Below are 19,020 nucleotides of genomic sequence, written 5' to 3'. Positions count from 1 at the left end.
CTAAGTTGCATAAGAATTTCTAGAAATTTCTTACAATATGCGTGACTTTTTCAATTTGCATCTGATCTTACTCACATTCCCTTGCATACCCTAATCTTATAAATCCTTGATCATTGTCGCATACGACCTATTTACCACTTCCGTGTCACTGAGAATGTTCTAGAACTGTACTGTGTCTGGGTGGAATATTCTAGATTTTTTTAGAAACTGGTTGAATAGGTAATAGAACACTGTAGGAGTCAATAGAAGGTAATGGAACATTCTAGAAATTTGTAGTAAGTTCCAGACTCATTATGTATGCTGATGTAATGGTCTATTTATAGACAGTGGGGGTATATATAGGGGAGTTGTTCAGCACTGAGATCAGATCGGAGATCTCGTTGAATTGTATTGGAGTTTAAGTATCTAGTTATTGGAGTAGTGGAGTTTTGCTGCGTTATTGTACTTGATGTTTACAGAGTACAATAATACCAGTACCAGTTGAAACCTGATCTGTTGGCTCCGTGTTCGTATTTTATCATCGCCGCCAGGGAAGTCTTTCTGTTACTGTTGCCATTTTGGTATTTGAACCATCACACCTGTACTATACCAATTACGGTAATATTACGTTGCGTGTGACAGATACAATGTATGTTAAACATATATTTTTGTTTTTTTCGAACTTCCACTGCACGATGACTATGATGGCTTTTTAAGACCGAGAGACACAGTATCTTTCGCAAAATTATTCATAAAAAATTCTCATAGTAAAAAATTAACTGTTTTAAACTTTCATAAAAAAAATTATTTGTGTGAGTTAGGATACAATGCAATCATTTTAGCTGTGAATATTTGACTGGAGTTATTGGGTATGATGACACAATTGTTTAATTTGTTCCTGTCAACACTCTTTTAATAAATAATCAAATCACGAAAAATGTTCTCAATAATAACTTTTGTGTATTGTAATCCATATTTGTTATTGTTGCTTGGTGACAGTCACAATTAGAAGACGCTAATAAAAGGAGTTATGCAATCTGGGTTTCTGAGATTATGTTACAACAAACTCAAGTTGCCACGGTGATTGACTACTACAATAAATGGATGCAGGTAACTGTGAATATTCAGATTATATTAATCAATTATTTCTTCAAATCTTTTGGCTTTTATATCAGGTTAAGATGTTTAAATTCAGAAACTAAAAGTGTCATCTTCTATGAGTTTATTATAAATTGATTGTTGGTTTTTGAATAGAAAATGGAAGGAAATAACGCAGATAATGCTGTAGAAGGAAAAATACCCACAGTGCGAGACAGCCATGGAATTCAACTCTCACTAATATGATCATTACTTACAGTATGTCACTAAACAGTATGACAAAAATGCATGATGCAAAGAAAGCCTATTCTATAAAAGTTCCATTGGTCGGCAGTTGGTTGACAAAAACTATCGTATTCCAGTACTTTATATTTTGAATTCTTTGACATTAGGGAAGGAGACAGTGCCCTCTAATAAATTGACAGTCGATCTTCACCCCACCCTTGAGTATTTTACACTGATTCTTTGGGAGGGAGTTTGACACTTATGTAAAAAAATTCAAATTTCTCTACCTACCTGCCCTCTGTTGGCTTTAAAAAAATCTTTTGTTTTTATCTGTGAGAAAAAAACCAATAAATACAACATAATATAAGGTTATTATGAGGATACCTCAAAGACAGTACAGCGGCAGTATCGATCGATGCGCAGTGGAAGCTGATGCGACAGCATACTGTCTGAGTGCATACTTTGAGGTATCCTCGTAATAACCTTATTATTATACATCTTTTCCTTCATGGGAATGGTGAAATCCAAAAAGTTGTGAACAGAATCAGCGAACTTCTTTGTGTGGAGTCTGGTCAAATCCTGGTGGCAGCCATGTTTGTTTTTATTATTAGAGGACGCTTACGCACATAATCATTCCATATTTGGAATTCGCATTTCCTTATATGGTAGGATGAAAATATTCTGTAAAATACCGCAAATTTACTGCACGCTGTAACTTATGGCATTACAGTGACAGATGTATAATAATGAACATTATTGAAAAAACTGACATGATTGGATAGCTCAGATTTTACTTGTTATAAATATTGGGATTATGCTGTTTATTTACAAAAAAAAAAAATTTTTCTTCTTTTTCTTTTCAGAAATGGCCGACGTTGCAAGATTTGGCTAAAGCAAAACTTGAAGTAAGTGGTGCATGTGGTGCATCCTTCAGCATTGAGTTTTTTGTATGAGAAAAAAACAAACATAATTTTTTCGAATAGACACAATTTTCTATTGGGTACATATTTTTTTTTTCAAATTATACCATTTTAAAGAATTTTGTGAAAGGTAGCAAAAATTGACTTCAGAATGAAAAGCTTATACATCAGCAGCTATTCAAATCTGTAAGAATAAAATTAAATGGTATTCTATGCCCTCTAGTTAACACCTGGAACGCAATTAGAAAATAAAATTGGAAAACATGAACTTACTATTTAATCATCAGTTATTTTTCTTATACCTTTACATAAAATTCACACAAGATCACTATTTGGGTGACAATAAAAATGATCGTTGCATCATGTTCTGTTCGATATGGAACTCATAGCGATGTATGTAAAATATATTGTTTGTTTATATGAAATTTGAACATACATTGTGTGAATGAACCTTGCCCTTTAATATCACTCCTTCAAAATTCATTTGAGCTAAATGGTTGTCAGTTAATTGTAACCTAGGCAATGAACCAAACAAAATACAAGAGTAACAGAACCAATTATTTCAGATGACAAACAAATGCTACTTTCAAAAAACATTTTATTCGTCAAAATAAAAATAATTTAATTTGACCTGGATTTCATGTATCCTAGGAATTTTTTTTTTCCAATTTATGATAATTCATTTTGTTATTAACGAACAAACCAAGTTTTATTAAATGGTCTTGTTCTGTGTTCTGTTTATTTTTTAGGAAGTTAATGAAATGTGGTCTGGTTTGGGATATTACAGTAGGGGTCGAAGGTTACATGAAGGAGCACAGAAAGTTGTGAATGAATTGAACGGTGAAATGCCATCAACGGCTGATCAACTGTTGCAGCTACTGCCAGGGGTTGGTAGATATACATCAGCGGCTATTGCTTCTATAGCATTTAACGAGGTAATAAACTTAACACATTCAAGTCAGAATTTTTTTGATGACCTATTTAATATAAAGTTTATTTCATAGAAAATTGTACATTTGTGCGATGCTGAAATTGTGTTTTTCCTCTATTCATATTACTGTAATACTGATTTAATTTTGTGAACAAAATTTGTGAGTTAGTGTAAAATATGAATTTTTGTAGGCATTAGAATTTCTTCGGAGTGTCACAAAATTTTATTTTCACAAATCTCATTGAATCAGCAAATTCCTAGCAGTCAAAATTATATTTGTTAGTGTTTATGACAAAAAGCTGTTATGCAAATTAATATTTGAATAGTCATTGCATTTGAATATCTGCCAACAATTCCACTGAAAAAAAAACACGCTAAAACTACCGATGCTAATATTCAAATGTACAAAACTAATTAATGTTCCATCCATCGGTCATTATGTTTACTTATTTAAAATACTAGTGCATATGGATTTCTATGGTGAATTTCAAAAGCATGACATCACTCTGTTGACAATAGGTAATAATGATGACAGAAATTCTAAATGTTATTGTTACAGGTAACAGGAGTGGTTGATGGTAACGTTATCAGAGTATTGGCACGGATGAGAGCCATCGGAGCTGATAGCACCAGTCAATGTGTCATGGAGACATTCTGGTAAGTGTACACCCTCCCTCATGGTAATAATGGGGCAAGAGTTCCTTTTGTACCCCCCATCCCTAACCCTAACTCTAACACCCACTCCAGTTACCCAATTCATTTGTATATGCCCCCTCTAGATAACTATAGATGTCCATAGGAGGGGCATGTACAATTAAATGGGGAGTGCTGGAGGGTAAGGTTAGGGTTAGGGATGGGGATGGAGGGAACTGTTTCCAATAATGGTATGAGACATTCTGGTAAGTGTACACCCTCCCTCATGATAGTAATTACTGAGACATTTTGATAAGAAAACACCTTTGTTCCTGATGGCAGTATGTATTCAGACATTTTGGTAAGTGAACATCGTCCTTCATTTCACCACCAGATCCCTGTTTTCATCGCAAATGAACAAAATAGTCCTGTTTATAGTCCACACTTCCTTTTAGAAGATTTGGGCAAATACAGCTAAATATTTTGAGTAAAATCTGAAAATTAACTCAAATTTTGTCAGTTGGCACCAGAATTAGGGTACATATTAAAGAATACAAGAAAAATATTTTGGGCAAGAAAATCTAGTGAAGGAAAGGTTAAATGGTGGTGGTTGTCCCGCTGCGTTCAGTTCAATATGGGACTCATGGCAACGTACACAAAGTGTGTAAAATACATTGTTTATTTACATGAAATTTGAACATGCATTGCTCAACGACCACCGCGCTTTAAATCAGTAATATGAGAAGAATTCATTTCTGTTACCGGTATTGTACTCAAAAACAACGGTAGAATATCTGGAGATGTGAACAAATATTTTCAATGAATTGGAAATAAATTTCACAATGCTATTAAGCTCAGAATATATCGGGTAACAGCTACTCTCTGTAGACAGCACAATAACACACTTTGTCTGTATTTATTACTCTAGGGACCTTTCTAACACTATTGTTGATACCAAACGTCCTGGTGATTTCAACCAATCCATGATGGAACTAGGGGCCACTGTCTGCTCACCGAAGAATCCCAAATGCAATGAATGCCCTGTGAACAATATCTGCCATGCTTTTGCTAAGGTAAATTCCTGTTACCAATTTACACTGTCACTCCATGAAAACAAAAAGTATGCATGATGTATTGATAGGTGGCGCTGTTTGGATTTTTTTTCCTGAGTCGCATGTAGTGGATATTATGGTACACAACTAACTTATTTTTGGGATGGGGGAGGGGGGTCACCTTCTTTTTTATAAGCATGATTTTTTCCGTACGTAATTACAAGTTGTGAACAATAAATGTTAATTTAAGTTATTTTTATTTTTTTTTTTTGATGTACAACAGTGCTTTGGTTAATTGTTCCTGACAGCAACCAATGGCTTGGAATCATTTGTTTTGATTAACAAGTGGTCATGTGCTGTTGAATTTCTTTGAAGTACCATGTGGTGTACAAAATATATTGAACTCCAGAACTACGTGACGAAAACAGCCTTGGCTTTTAATTGGTTCACAACAAAATGATTTGATATTCTCAAAAATAGTAAAAAAGTTGTTATGTTGCATAAAAATATTGATTTATAATCTATTGAATGATTACATTGTGGTTATGAATGAAAGATACAAGAGATAATCGTAAATACATTACAATTTATTAATCTTTTGAACGCAAAGATTTTTTATGCAATTTTTTGTGAATTGGAATGTATTTTTTTATGATTAATTTGTTCATTTCAGCCCAAATAAGCAATTCTCCCCTGCTTTAAAAAGTGGTGGTCGTCGCGCCACGCATGCTTGAGATATTGGTCTCATATAAACAAAGATGTTGACTTGTGCAGACCAATGAATGAAAACTGAGTGGTTCATAGGTTTTTAATTTTTTGGTGATTGGACGATATTGAGTCAACGGTAATAATTTCTGCGAGTGGCGCCCAGGGCAAGGTTTTCACTCATTAGAACAGATACCATCACAATTTAAGGTCTAGATTAAATGTTTATATATAGAATATATAATATAATTAATAGAACATATTTGACTTAAAGGGTTAAAAAGGTTAAAAAATGATTAAAGAAATGATCAACCTGCATTTCAATACTGTGTAGCATATAGCTACGTCTGTTTATAGTATTTGATCTCATTTGGACTGAATATCTAGTGTAACAAAGAATGAGGTTACCACATTAATTCCGTAATTCCACATTTATGCAGGAAAGCATTCAAGTAATCCTGTACTGCTTGGATGCGTATTTTGCGATATCCTCCTAAATTAATATTAAATACTGTACATCTTTCTCTGCTTGTAGTGATAAAAGTTAATAGCTGAAACGCCAGAAAAACACATTTTATACGATTCATGGCACCAAATGTTGCATCTGTACTCTACTGTGATTATAATTCAATCATTGTTACACTTTGCTGTGCCCTTGAATTTGACGTGAACTACCGAAACTGTATGAATGTGTTGGAAATGAGACACGAATTCTTCAAATAAGGCAGAATTACGTATCACATTCAAAAATGTGCATTCAAGTTTTCATACATGTGGGTAAATTCTAGAGTTTACACTGGGAGATGTATAATGGTAATTTTTATTTTAAAAGACTGTACTAAACAATACAATGGAGATTCTAAACAGTACTGTATGTACAAGAGAAATACACACAGAAGTATAAAAATAGTATAAACCTGCATGTTATTTAATAAATTTGATGGTAATGGGCATATGGTGTCTACATAACACATTGCATTCCAAATTCTTTTATTGTCCAGGTACACAGCACTGTTCCATGGAACTATAAACATGCTATAAACACAACACAATATTCAATTATGCATGCCAGTATATTATGGTCTGTTATACCCTTGTGTGGTGTACCATATGACTTTGTATGTATGGAGAATGAATGGGTACATGTAAATTTCACACACTGATAATGGTCAGAGCATCATTTTGGGTCATTATAGGCATGTATTCCCAATACAGGGGTCTCTAGTTGTACTGATAAAAACCTGCCGTATCAACTAAGTTATTTATTGACTCCACTACAATAAATCCCATCATGCACTGCTGTTCAAATTCTGCTTCAAGTGTATTCTAAACACAACTAACTATATTGGAAGTTTGCTCAGACGAAGTTATAACATGAGTATAAATCTTGTGTGTTGTCTCGGACTAATCTTACTGGAAAATGCTTTGCATCGAATACTGATTCTGTAAAACAGTAAATCTTTGACTGTCGAACAGTCAATCTTGTGTGTGATTTGGTAATGTGATGACACCCTAAGATGATGAGAATTCTATCACAATGGAAGCTACGAAACTGTCAGTGCTGCGAATATCTATTGAATACAGTTGCTGTAGCAATAATAATACTACTTAACATGTCAAAAACTTGCTGACAATCAAATTTAAGCGTGTTTTTTTGTCAAATATATGTTTTTGAATATGTGTGCTTTTCCATACAGTACTTATTTTAGCTGGAATTAATTTTCCTGAAAATGCTTTTTTGGGCGTTTTGTATGGAATTTATTTTCACTGACTTTTGATGAGTTGAATGTAAAATATAGGAAAAAAGGTATATTCGCTGGATTTTATTTTCACTGAATCATCCCTTCAGCGAAAATAGTGAAAATAAATTCCAAGCGAAAATAAAGTATTTTACAGTAAATGCCTCGATTTATTCTAAATATTTCCGCTACATTGCCGATAACTCCTTACTGTACAGTGATTCAGTTATTTGGACTTCTGAAGATTTATTTTTAAAATGTCTGAGTATTGATTATATAACATATGACGTAATGTTATTTATCACATTGTCATGAGAAAAGGCATTTCATCGTCCATCTGGTTCTCGTTACACACGTCATATTCTGATATTCAATTGGATACTTTAATTTGAACCACTCAGAGGAAACTTAGATATGGAGGCATGCAGACACGTAATTGAATATTTTCAAGTTTGATTTGATGATTATATATATTTTGAGTATTTATCTCTGTGAACTAAAAATGTATTTTAGCTTTATTAGCAACATTTGTCATTTATTACGTCACCTGTTCTTAATTGTTATTTACGTTTAATATTTTATTAACTGCATGATGTATTAATGAGGTAATTAAGGAGATCCAAGTTGAATGATTAATATCTTTTTTTTTTTTATCTTCTTAATACTTCATTATTGTAGATTAATGCCATTAGGTGATGAAAAAGAAAAAAAAATAGTTATTTTGGGAAATAACAATTCAAAATGTCATGAACAAATTAATTAAGTTGCTTTTTTTACTGTTTTTTTTTTTAAATTATTTCTTCATTTCACTTTTGGTCAATGACACAGGATGAAAAAGGCATATATTATTTTTGATATGAATTCTAATACTGTTAAAACATTTAAAAAAATAGTTTCCAGTGTGATGTGATAATATGTTCCCATTATATACAGTGATAAGTTCGTTCCCACAATGCATTGCATATATGTGTCGTAACATGCTCAGAAGTGCCAAATTTGAATTCATCATGGACTACCTTAAACGTTTTGATGGATTGCAAGGTTTCTAAAAATAATTTTAATTCATTTTTTTCTCCCCAAAATTTTAATTTGCAATGTTGCTGTTACTAGCCTTCATTATTCCTTAAGTCTTCCTCATTTTGTATGGGCTGATGAAAATATACTATTAAACTATATTGAGTCATTATTATTTAGTCAGTCAGATGTTTATAAAGTCATCTATAAATTTCAAGAAAAAAACATAACAGAATATTGGTGAATAAAATAAATATTGATCAAGATATTAAATAAGAAAAATATTAGCTAATGTAAAATAACGTAATTATTGAACATTGAACAATAACAAAATATTTGTCAATAAAAAATGTCAGCTTTATCCCCTATAATATACGAATGGTTAATTACAGGTGGAAAATAATAGATGGCAGTCCACACAAAGATTGTTGAAGAAAGATGTTAAAAGTGAAGCCTTGGAAGAGGATGCTGAGACAGAAATACCTGATATTGAATGTGCAGGTGAGGTCATTTACATATTGTATTGTATCAGCACTCAAAGTTTTATATTTTCCCTAGTGACACTTAGCAACCAATTTAAAATTTTTCTTTGAAAATGAGTAATGAAGTACAACATTTTGTGCATAATAAACCACACAGAAACAGAAATTATGTTAAAATTTTGATATTTATTCAAGCATTTATTATACCACTAGTGTACTGATGACATCATCCGATACTGATCCATTAACGAAATGAGTTATGCTTTCAATTGAATTATTCTGCTACAACCTGAGATTGTCACTCATACTTACAAAATTTGCATTGATCATCATTATATAAGAACAAATCAAACATGGTGGATGATAAAAATTCACATGTGCAAAGTGATGAATTGTGGGTAGAAGTGCGCCTCCATGGGCTGACAATCTGTATAGTTTTATCAATATATCTTTTATATTTTTGGATCAGTAAAAACTAGCAGACACTCTTAGCAAACAGTGAAAACAAGCAGACATGTTTAGGAAACAGTGGAAACTAGCAGACACTTGTAGTAATTAGTGGAAACAAGCAGCCACTCTTAGCAAACAGAAAACGAGCAGACACTCTTAGCAAACAGTGGAAACAAGCAGACATGTTTCGGAAACAGTGGAAACTAGCAGCCACTAATAGCAAATAGTGGAAACTAGAAGAAACTCTTAGCATACAGAGAAAACAAGCAGACATGTTTAGGAAACAGTGGTAACTAGCAGACACTCGTAGGAAATAGTGGAAACTAGCAACCACTGTTAGCAAACAGAAAACGAGCAGACACTCTTAGCAAACAGTGGAAACAAGCAGACATGTTTCGGAAACAGTGGAAACTAGCAGCCACTAATAGCAAATAGTCAAAACTAGAAGAAACTCTTAGCATACTGAGAAAACAAGCAGACATGTTTAGGAAACAGTGGAAACTAGCAGACACTCGTACGAAATAGTGGAAACTAGCAGCCACTCTTAGCAAACAGAAAACGAGCAGACACACTCTTAGCAAACAGTGGAAACAAGCAGACATGTTTCGGAAACAGTGGAAACTAGCAGCCACTAATAGCAAATAGTGGAAACTAGAATACACTCTTAGCAAACAGTGAAAACTAGCAGCCACTAATAGCATACAGTGAAAACTAGCAGACACTCTTAGCAAACAGTGAAAACTAGCTGCCAAAAATAGCATATAGTAGAAACTAGCAGACACTCTTTGCAAATAGTGGAAACTAGCAGCCAAAAATAGCATACAGTAGAAACTACCAGACACTTTTTGCAAATAGTGGAAACTAGCAGCCACTAATAGCATACATTGGAAGCTAGCAGACACTCTTAGCAAACAGTGCAAATCAGCAGACACCATTAGCAAACAGTGTGAACTAGCTGACATCTTAGGAAAAAGTGGAAACTAGCAGACACTCCTAGCAAACAGCAGTCATTTAATTATCAGTAGTTATGTGGGTGTGAATTTATGACAGCAGCGTCACAGTTTCCAGTTTCACCAAAGTGAAAACAACAAATTATCTTTTTAAAATAATATTTAGTTTATTCGAGTATCATTTTTTCTCCAATAGCATTGCTTACAAGCCAAAATGGATGAACAAACGAATGAACCATAAATCATATGAAAAACATGTGATTTTGAGAATACTCTTCTAATAGAGCAAACATGTTAACTTTGTTTGTACTTAACACAGTCATCATTGAAAGTATTCAAAATATATATTTGACATGGATAAAGTTACTTATAGATCATTACAATATAATAACACAACAAACATAATCAGAACTTAGCATACATCATTTAACTCAAACAAACAAGATTAATCACTTGAGTAAATCATTGTATATGTGCTTTAAGGAATATATTGACTCAACTTACAACCATTTCACCCCTGAAGGGTTTGATATAAATGATTGTGTACATTAATTAGTGTTCTAATTTCATGTCTTCTATCAGAATACAAAGACACTATTAAAGACAGATATTTCTTACCTTATCGTGTTTCTTCATTAGAATTGTATATCGGTTTGCACACTTGCCTCCAGATAAATCTGATGAACATAAAATGTGTATGCAACATTTTTATTCTCCAAGTCACGACTGATTACTGCCACAGGCGATTCTTTACGCCTCAATTTGATGGATTTCATGTTTTTTTTCAAATATGCTGTATTATTCATAGTTTGGTTTTTATTTATTTATTTATATATTTTATATAGAAACATGATATGAAGTAAAAAAAAATCAGCAAATATGATAAGTAGACTATGTAACCATGGCTCTGGGTGTACGAAAGGAAAGATGGTGACCAGTATGCAAATTAGGATGCAAATCAGTATGCAAATTGCACTCTATGGTGATGCATCTGCCCTGAGTCATAATGAATATTTATAGAATATAATTTTTATGTTAGTTTACTGTATATAGTTTGGCATGATTTATGCATAATTTTCACCTAAAAGTTGACAAGAAGTTGGAATAATATTATGTTCTAAACAGCCACAAGAATCTCTGCAGTGACTGTCAATTAGTGGTTAATTCAATCACTGTTATTCAAATGTCATTTCAAATTGTTCATGATTTTCAAATTCTCGTTGTTTTTACCTTGATCACAATAACTCAAACTTTGTGATCATAGACAAGTTCTATATGGGATGGTCATGCAGGTATATTTTTCAAGATATTAGTGAAAATGTAACTGGAATAATTTTCTTCTTACAGTATAAAGTCAAACATTTTTTGTCGACCATTTTATTGAACAATATAAGTTCAGAGATAACTTGAGTGTATGATATGCAAAATTTGTTAGACATAGAAATAAGTGGACAGATATGAAAACTTTTAAACTGCTGATCATTTGAAGCAGATGCAGAGGAAAATAATCATTCTTCCATATATTTTAGATAGTGCAGTAACGTGATGTGTTATTTTTCATTATGTATTTTTCGGGTCAGTATCTTTCTTATCAAATTATAAAACGAAACCCAGTGATAAGATTTCTGTACTACAATTAAATCAGTCTTAACTTTGATTGGTCTAGAGCCTAATTGTGCTGGGTTTACCAAATTATAATTAGCTTGTATTCCTAAAAATCAAATAAAAGTAACTATGGGATGTCACAACTTTGTGACCTTTATTTATTTGTTTGTTGATTTAACCAATTGAATTACTGGATTATAATCATGAATAAATTATACGAGAAATGACTGTGGCGTAAGGATGAAACATTCTGTCTAATAAAATGAGTCGTGTTTGGTCAAACGTTAGCTGACTCAAGGTACTACTTGTATTTACAATGAGTGGAAACTGTGTGAAAGTTGGAATATATCAACGCAGTTGGTGAGCAAAACATTTTTGCTTGAGGTATTGGGAAACATTGGTTTCGACTGTTAGACAATATGTTGATGGTTGGTGATAAAGAAAGTCAGTATTTTAGCTTTTCAGAGGAGTTTGAAACTCAAACTCCAATTATCATTACAGACTAACTTTAGTTGGTTACGTGTAACGACTGAACTGAAACAATACATTAGGATGAGCTTCAAACAGTCACCTGTAGCATATAGTGGTTGTAGAATTGACTCATGTTCAGTAGACCAAGATTCAAATCTCATCTCGGGTTGAAAATAAAAAGAGTCAACCCCCTACCCTGTGTTAATGTACCATAGACTCAATAGGAAGGCTAAATCCACTGGTGGAGATTCATTCACTAACGAAAATGACTTTGGGTGTACCATGGTTAAGGTCCGCAAGTACCTGGGCCTAATTTATGCCAGGATAGTGCAATTGCTATAATGCTATTATGATAGGAAGATGGTCATACAACCCTGTCAACAAACAGAAATATGGTGTCTGTGGTAAAAATACACATGTAAGCATTGTTGTCAAGTGAGACAACAGTAACATTCAATATCCCTAACTGTCACCTGACACAAAAAGAATTTACAAATAAAACTAAAAAAGAGTGAGCTCCAAACTACTTGGTGCATATTTCTGAGTTGACGGTTTATGAGACTAGACGAGCTGTGATTTAGATGCCGATAGTTGGCAGACCTAGCTGAGAAACCAGACACTGACTGAACCAAGGGAAGTGTGCAGCAACTGTTGGGCTGAGAAATGATCACAACCACAGTGAACGTGTATGGACACTGATGCAATGTCCTGATATCTCAATAACCACATATCATATTTAAATTTATATTTTCATAATTGTCTGTTAATATTGAACTGTCAGCTCTGTAGAACAGATTGCTTTCCCATTGTGCAACTCAAAGAGCAGAGCTATATTAGCTGACATGCTTCTCGTTTAAAAAGGATAATCTTAAATTTTATTTTCTAAGCCTTTCTTTGATTAATTGTTGTATTATTAAAATATTATAATGTTTATAGGCATGATTGTCATCAATCTTATTTGTTGTACTCTTCTATCACAGAATAAGACAGATTGCTGCTGCTGCACAAATCTAGATTTAAATGTATGGTGTGTTTGAAACCACTTGATCCTAGCAATAGATGTAATCCAGCCAGTAAGGTGCTTTGTGTGTATACACATATTTATTTCTCTGAAATCGTGAGAAGCGCATCTGTATGGGATTAGACTCGTATGGCGTCTTTGTCACAAATCTGTCTGCACTGATTAACTATTCACTCATTCTTTAATCCTAAGAAGACATTATGACTGTCACATTTGTCTTCTTTTCACTCCTAAAGGACCATTTTACATTAGAATTTCATAAAATGCAATGGAGGTTAAATATTTGATTACTTGTATTAATGATTGCTTATGATTTCACGTGCCATGCTTATATTTCTGAATAGCGGAATATCTTGCTGCTTTTGTTTTCATTGCAAGACCGGCCTAAAGGTTGATCAGTACAATTTTACAGTTGTGAGTAGGCTTGAAGTGGAAATACTGTTTACATCTCAGAAGACGTTCTATTATATATGTATTAGCATAGGGATCACTACTCATACTGGCGTATCTTTACAAAAAAACACAAACAGCCTGTTATTGCCAGTTCAGCATAATAACCATTGAACCATGGTTCCTTTGTGTCATTGTATTGTCGGCTGTCATTTGCATACCCTTAGTGGAATAATAATTATTGCGATGAATTTTCTTATCTTAATTGGTTTATGGGAAACCATTTAATACTTCACAATGGCATCAAAAGCTTTTCCCTTGATACTCTTATAACTAGCAACAAGTTATTGTTGTCCTTCAAAAAATACATTCTCTATATACCCCAGTAGTTTTATAAATTTTGGCATTGAAACTGGGTGCCTTCTCAACTCTTAAGTTTAAGTCCTGTTTTAATATTTCTATTTTTGTTGAAAAACTCATCATAATGTGTGTTCTCATGACTTTTGTACATTTGAAATGAGTGGTAGTATGGCGGAATTGTGCAATTTTATGTACTTATACCACACAACAATTTCTTATTCAAAATTTTGTTCTTTATCGAGTCAAGTCGGGAAATTACCAGCAATTTATTTTCCAAATTGACCAGTTACCCTCATCTTTTTAAATGAGTAAATCCTTATACAATTATACTCTGTGACTTTATTTTATTATTCCAGTATCTAGTGGATGTAAATTATGTATTCCAAATGATGAATCATGGGATAGTAATCTGGGAGTTATGAATTTTCCAAGAAAATCAAGAAAAAAACCAGCAAGAGAAGAAAAGGTACAATATTTGATTATTCATAGTTTGAGACAAAATTGTGTTTAGTATACAATAAATGCTATTTTTATTCAAGTGTGCTTCTATCGGGGATTCGCCTCTACTGGAGTTTTTAATTAATTTCATCAAAAACGATGAATTTTGAGAACACATTAATTCTAATAAGCTGTTCTAATAGACTGTTCACTGGGAGATCACACATTACATGTGAAATTGAATGTAAAAACAGGGCAAGTAAAAGTCATAGCATCATAGTGGTTTCGAAACATTGCATGGGATTTAACAAACACAAAACTATTTTTTGGGTATTTTTAGACTTAATAATGTGCTATGCATTTTGAGGGGTTCAATTTTGATGAAATAACACCATATTTCTCTCTGAAAGATTGGTATGAAATTGATATTTTAACATTGAGCAGTAAAAAGGGAAATTCAAGTTCGAATAACCCACGAAAAAAACATTATTGATTACTGTGGCAGACGTTGGATCCACGCATTACGCGAGGTATCGCAGTAAATTTTCATTTTGTGCCAGGGAAACAGAGGTTACATAAGTATTGCTGCAGAGTACCGCAGAATTCCCAGAGAGACTGCAGTGCAGCTGCACAGAAACTGTGTTGGAACCCCCAGTTTTAATATGCTTTTCTACCTGCGTGTCTTTATTGGCAAAAACCAAAGTTTAATACCATCTGTTTATTTACTTTCACATCTAACATTCATATTTGCAATATTCAAACTAATTTATGCATTGGAAGTTGTATGTTCCTATTGCAGACTGCTGTTTGTATTGTCAAAAAGAGCAGTAAAAACGAAGATGAGTTTTTACTGATCAAGAGACCTGAAAAAGGTAAATGTCACTATTCTTAAAAGGTCTTATTGGATTACATGGAATCATGGGATAGCATTGTATATGCTGTTTAAACTCTTTAGTGGTCTCTTGTTTTACACCACAATTCCCGGTCGTAAACTAAGTGCCTACAAATGCATAAATTGATCATGCACCAATAATATTTGCAATACAGAGCACCTTTCAGTGTAATAATTATTATTCAGAATAATTATCTACTTCAGTGTGGTCGTTTTTCAAGATCCCTACAACAATTTCTGATTTCTTTGATGACATTTAAGTGAATTAGCATAATTAGTGAGTGATGCATCATAAAGGATATGCTGAGTTGAGGGGTAACCGATATTTTTTCGTGACCTTCACAGATTTCTTCCAATCTCCATAGAAATGAGTTGGTGACCTTTTCTTGTTTTTCAAATTCTGAAATCTTCTTGATGCAAATAATAAGTGACAACATTATTGAGAAATGTTATTTGAGGTCAACAAACCATAAATTATAGACTTTTGCTCCCGTGTGCGAAGCACAAAAGGGAGTCTTTGCAGCTACCCTGTCTGTATATCTGTATGTCTGTCTGTATGTATGTCACTTTTTAGCTCCGCTGTCGACTTTGTCGAGCGGAGCTTATCATTTGAGTGATTGTCCGTCGTCGTCGTCGTCCGTCGTCCGTCGTCCGTGTCAATGTTTTACTTTTTCGACTTCTTCTTGACAACTACAAGCCTAAATGCTTTGATACTTGGTGTATATGTACCTTGGGTAGACCTCTCTTAGGTTTGTTCATTTCATGTTGATATCTTTAATTCTCTAATTTTGGTGAATATTTTTGTCATTTTTGGTAAAAACTGATATTTTCGACTTCTTGTTAAAAACCGCAAGTGCAATTGCTTTGATATTACATATATAGGTACTACATGTGGACCTCTCTCCGATTTGTTCATTTTGTAATGATATCTTTAATTCTCTAATTTTGGTGAATATTTTTGTCATTTTTGGTAAAAACTGATATTTTCGACTTCTTGTTAAAAACCGCAAGTGCAATTGCTTTGATATTACATATATAGGTACTACATGTGGACCTCTCTCCGATTTGTTCATTTTGTAATGATATTTTTAATTCTCTGATTTTGGTGAATATTTTTGTCATTTTTGGTAAAAAGTGATATTTTTGACTTCTTGTTAAAAACCGCAAGTCCAATTGCTTTGATACTACATTCATAGGTACTACATGTGGACCTCTCTCAGATTTGTTTGTTTTGTGATGATATCTTCAATTCTCTAATTTTGGTGAATATTTTTGTCATTTTTGGTAAAAAGTGATATTTTTGACTTCTTGTTAAAAACCGCAAGTTCGATTGCTTTGATATTACATATATAGGTACTACATGTGGACCTCTCTCAGATTTGTTCATTTTGTGATGATATCTTCAATTCTCTAATTTTGGTGAATATTTTTGTCATTTTTGGTAAAAAGTGATATTTTCGACTTCTTGTTGAAAACTGTAAGTCCGATTGCTTTGATATTACATATATAGGTACTACATGTGGACCTCTCTCAGATTTGTTCGTTTTGTGATGATATCTTCAATTCTCTAATTAATTTATTTTGGTGAATATTTTTGTAATTTTTGGTAAAAAGTGATATTTTCGACTTCTTGTTAAAAACTGTAAGTCCTATTGCTTTGATACTATTCATATTGTTCATTTTCTAATGATGTCTTCAGTTCTTTAATTGAAATGTGCATTGCTAACAGCGGAGCTATCTCAGCCGATAGGCTGCTTGTTTAGTTCCACCGTTATCTCAAGAACCACTAATCAAATTTCGATGAAACTTGGCACATGGATGCTCTAGGATAATGCGCAGATTTTATTAGTTTGGGGTAAAAATCAATGAATATTAATTACCTAATTTGCATGATAATTAACTGATTTTAAGCTGTTCCGTGTCTGTTCCACAGATATTTGAAGAACCCTTTATTGGATTTTGATGAAACTTGGCACATGGATGCTCTGAACTAATGCGCAGATTTGATTAGTTTTGGGTAAAAAATTATGAATATTAATTACCTAATTTGCATGATAATTAACTGATTTTAAGCTGTTCCATGTCTGTTCCACAGATATTTGAAGAACCCCTTATTGGATTTTGATGAAACTTGGCACATGGATGCTCTGAACTAATGCGCAGATTTGATTAGTTTTGGGTAAAAAACTGTTTATACTAATTACCTAATTTGCATAATGATTAATCAATTTTTGGCCTTTTCCACTGATATTTCAAGTACTAATCATAACATTTCAATAAAACTTGGTTCATAGATATCATATGACAATTCACAGACCTGATATTTTTAGGGTAATATCAGTACATATTAATTACCTAATCTGCATAATTAATTAATTTTCAGCTTTTGATATTTCAAGTAGAAATGATCACATTTCAATGAAACCTGGTACATAGTTACTGTTCAGAGACCTAATTAGCATAATTAGTTAATTTTCAGCTTTTCACCTAATATCTCAAGTACATAGAATTTCTAGGACTATGCAGAGACCTGGTTAGTTTTGAGGTAAATAATTGTGCATATTAATTACCTAATTTGCATAATTAGTTAATTTTTTGCTGTTCCATGGCTGTTGCACTGATGTTTAAAGAGCCACTCGTTAGATTATGATGACACTTTTAAAGAGTACTCATCATCACATTTCAATGAACTTAGGACTATACTCTATATTAGTTTTTGGTAAATATTTATGCTTCTTAATCACCTAATTAACATAATTAATTGATTAATACTGGTATCTCAAGTACTGATCATCACATTTGAATAAAAGTTGGTACATAAATGCTCTAGGACAATAGACAGCCTGATTAATTTTGGGTTAAAATCTGTTCATATTAATTATCTAATTAGCATAATAATTAATATTTCTTTGGTTCTAATCACATTTCAATGAAACTTGGTACATAGATATTACATTGCACAGATCTTATTACTTTTACATTGTGCAGACCTTATTAGTTTTACACTTATATCTGTTCATATTAGTTACCTTATTTGCATAAGCTTTTCCATCAGTATCTCAAGTTCAAGTAATTTTGAATTAATTTTTATTGTGTCTCTAATACTCTCAGCACACGGGAGTTCTTTCTAAGCTTTCTTTGATTGATATTTAAATGCCACTGGCATCAGAACCATGAATGTGCATAGGGATTGATGATATGCACTAGAATGGTGGGTATTGTTTATGTCCATTTTTCTTTATATAAAAAACATAGTGTAGGTACATGTAGTGTGTGTGATGTGGGAATACCACCCAGAAAACAGACTAACGATGATAGAATAGTGGTGTTTTAAGATACCTTCCTTTTCAATGACTAATGAACTTCTGAAGTTCATTATTTTTTTGTTCAGTAGAGTCAAGTTACTATAATTTTGTTTTATAGATGGCACATTTTTGATTCAGAATTTTCCTGAATTTTGCTAAACTTAACCTAATGTTTGGCAAATTGAAAGTCTGAACTAGGTTTTGAAATTATGAATGAAGATTGAGTGTATTTTAACCAGTTTTTAAGTCAAAACTGCCACTGGGGCTTAATGCTTTAGGGAAATCACACAGTTGATGTTTCCATGGAAATAAAGATCTTAATTTTTATTTGCTCGTTTTCATTTAATGGAACTTTTGTTC

At 32.8% G+C, this 19,020-nt stretch overlaps 1 protein-coding gene across 1 annotated transcript in view; it reads left to right on the top strand.

Annotated features, from left to right (window-relative positions):
• The first annotated feature begins 995 nt into the window (after positions 1–995).
• Positions 996–19,020, top strand: part of LOC100373318 (adenine DNA glycosylase-like) — a 36,909-nt gene continuing 18,884 nt past the window's right edge. Inside the window, exons 1-8 of the mRNA XM_078009307.2 lie at positions 996–1,089; positions 2,166–2,207; positions 2,972–3,157; positions 3,713–3,810; positions 4,715–4,859; positions 8,689–8,797; positions 14,382–14,491; positions 15,263–15,335. Of these exons, the coding sequence (XP_077865433.2) occupies positions 1,033–1,089; positions 2,166–2,207; positions 2,972–3,157; positions 3,713–3,810; positions 4,715–4,859; positions 8,689–8,797; positions 14,382–14,491; positions 15,263–15,335 (820 nt within the window). The 5' untranslated portion in view covers positions 996–1,032. The remainder of the gene's footprint in view (positions 1,090–2,165; positions 2,208–2,971; positions 3,158–3,712; positions 3,811–4,714; positions 4,860–8,688; positions 8,798–14,381; positions 14,492–15,262; positions 15,336–19,020) is intronic.

The sequence above is a fragment of the Saccoglossus kowalevskii genome, chromosome 9 (assembly GCF_978046115.1).
Source record: "Saccoglossus kowalevskii chromosome 9, keSacKowa6.1, whole genome shotgun sequence".
NCBI lineage: Eukaryota > Metazoa > Hemichordata > Enteropneusta > Harrimaniidae > Saccoglossus > Saccoglossus kowalevskii.
The sequence above is the reverse complement of the archived record's forward strand: the minus strand, read 5'-3'. Positions and strand labels throughout refer to the sequence as shown.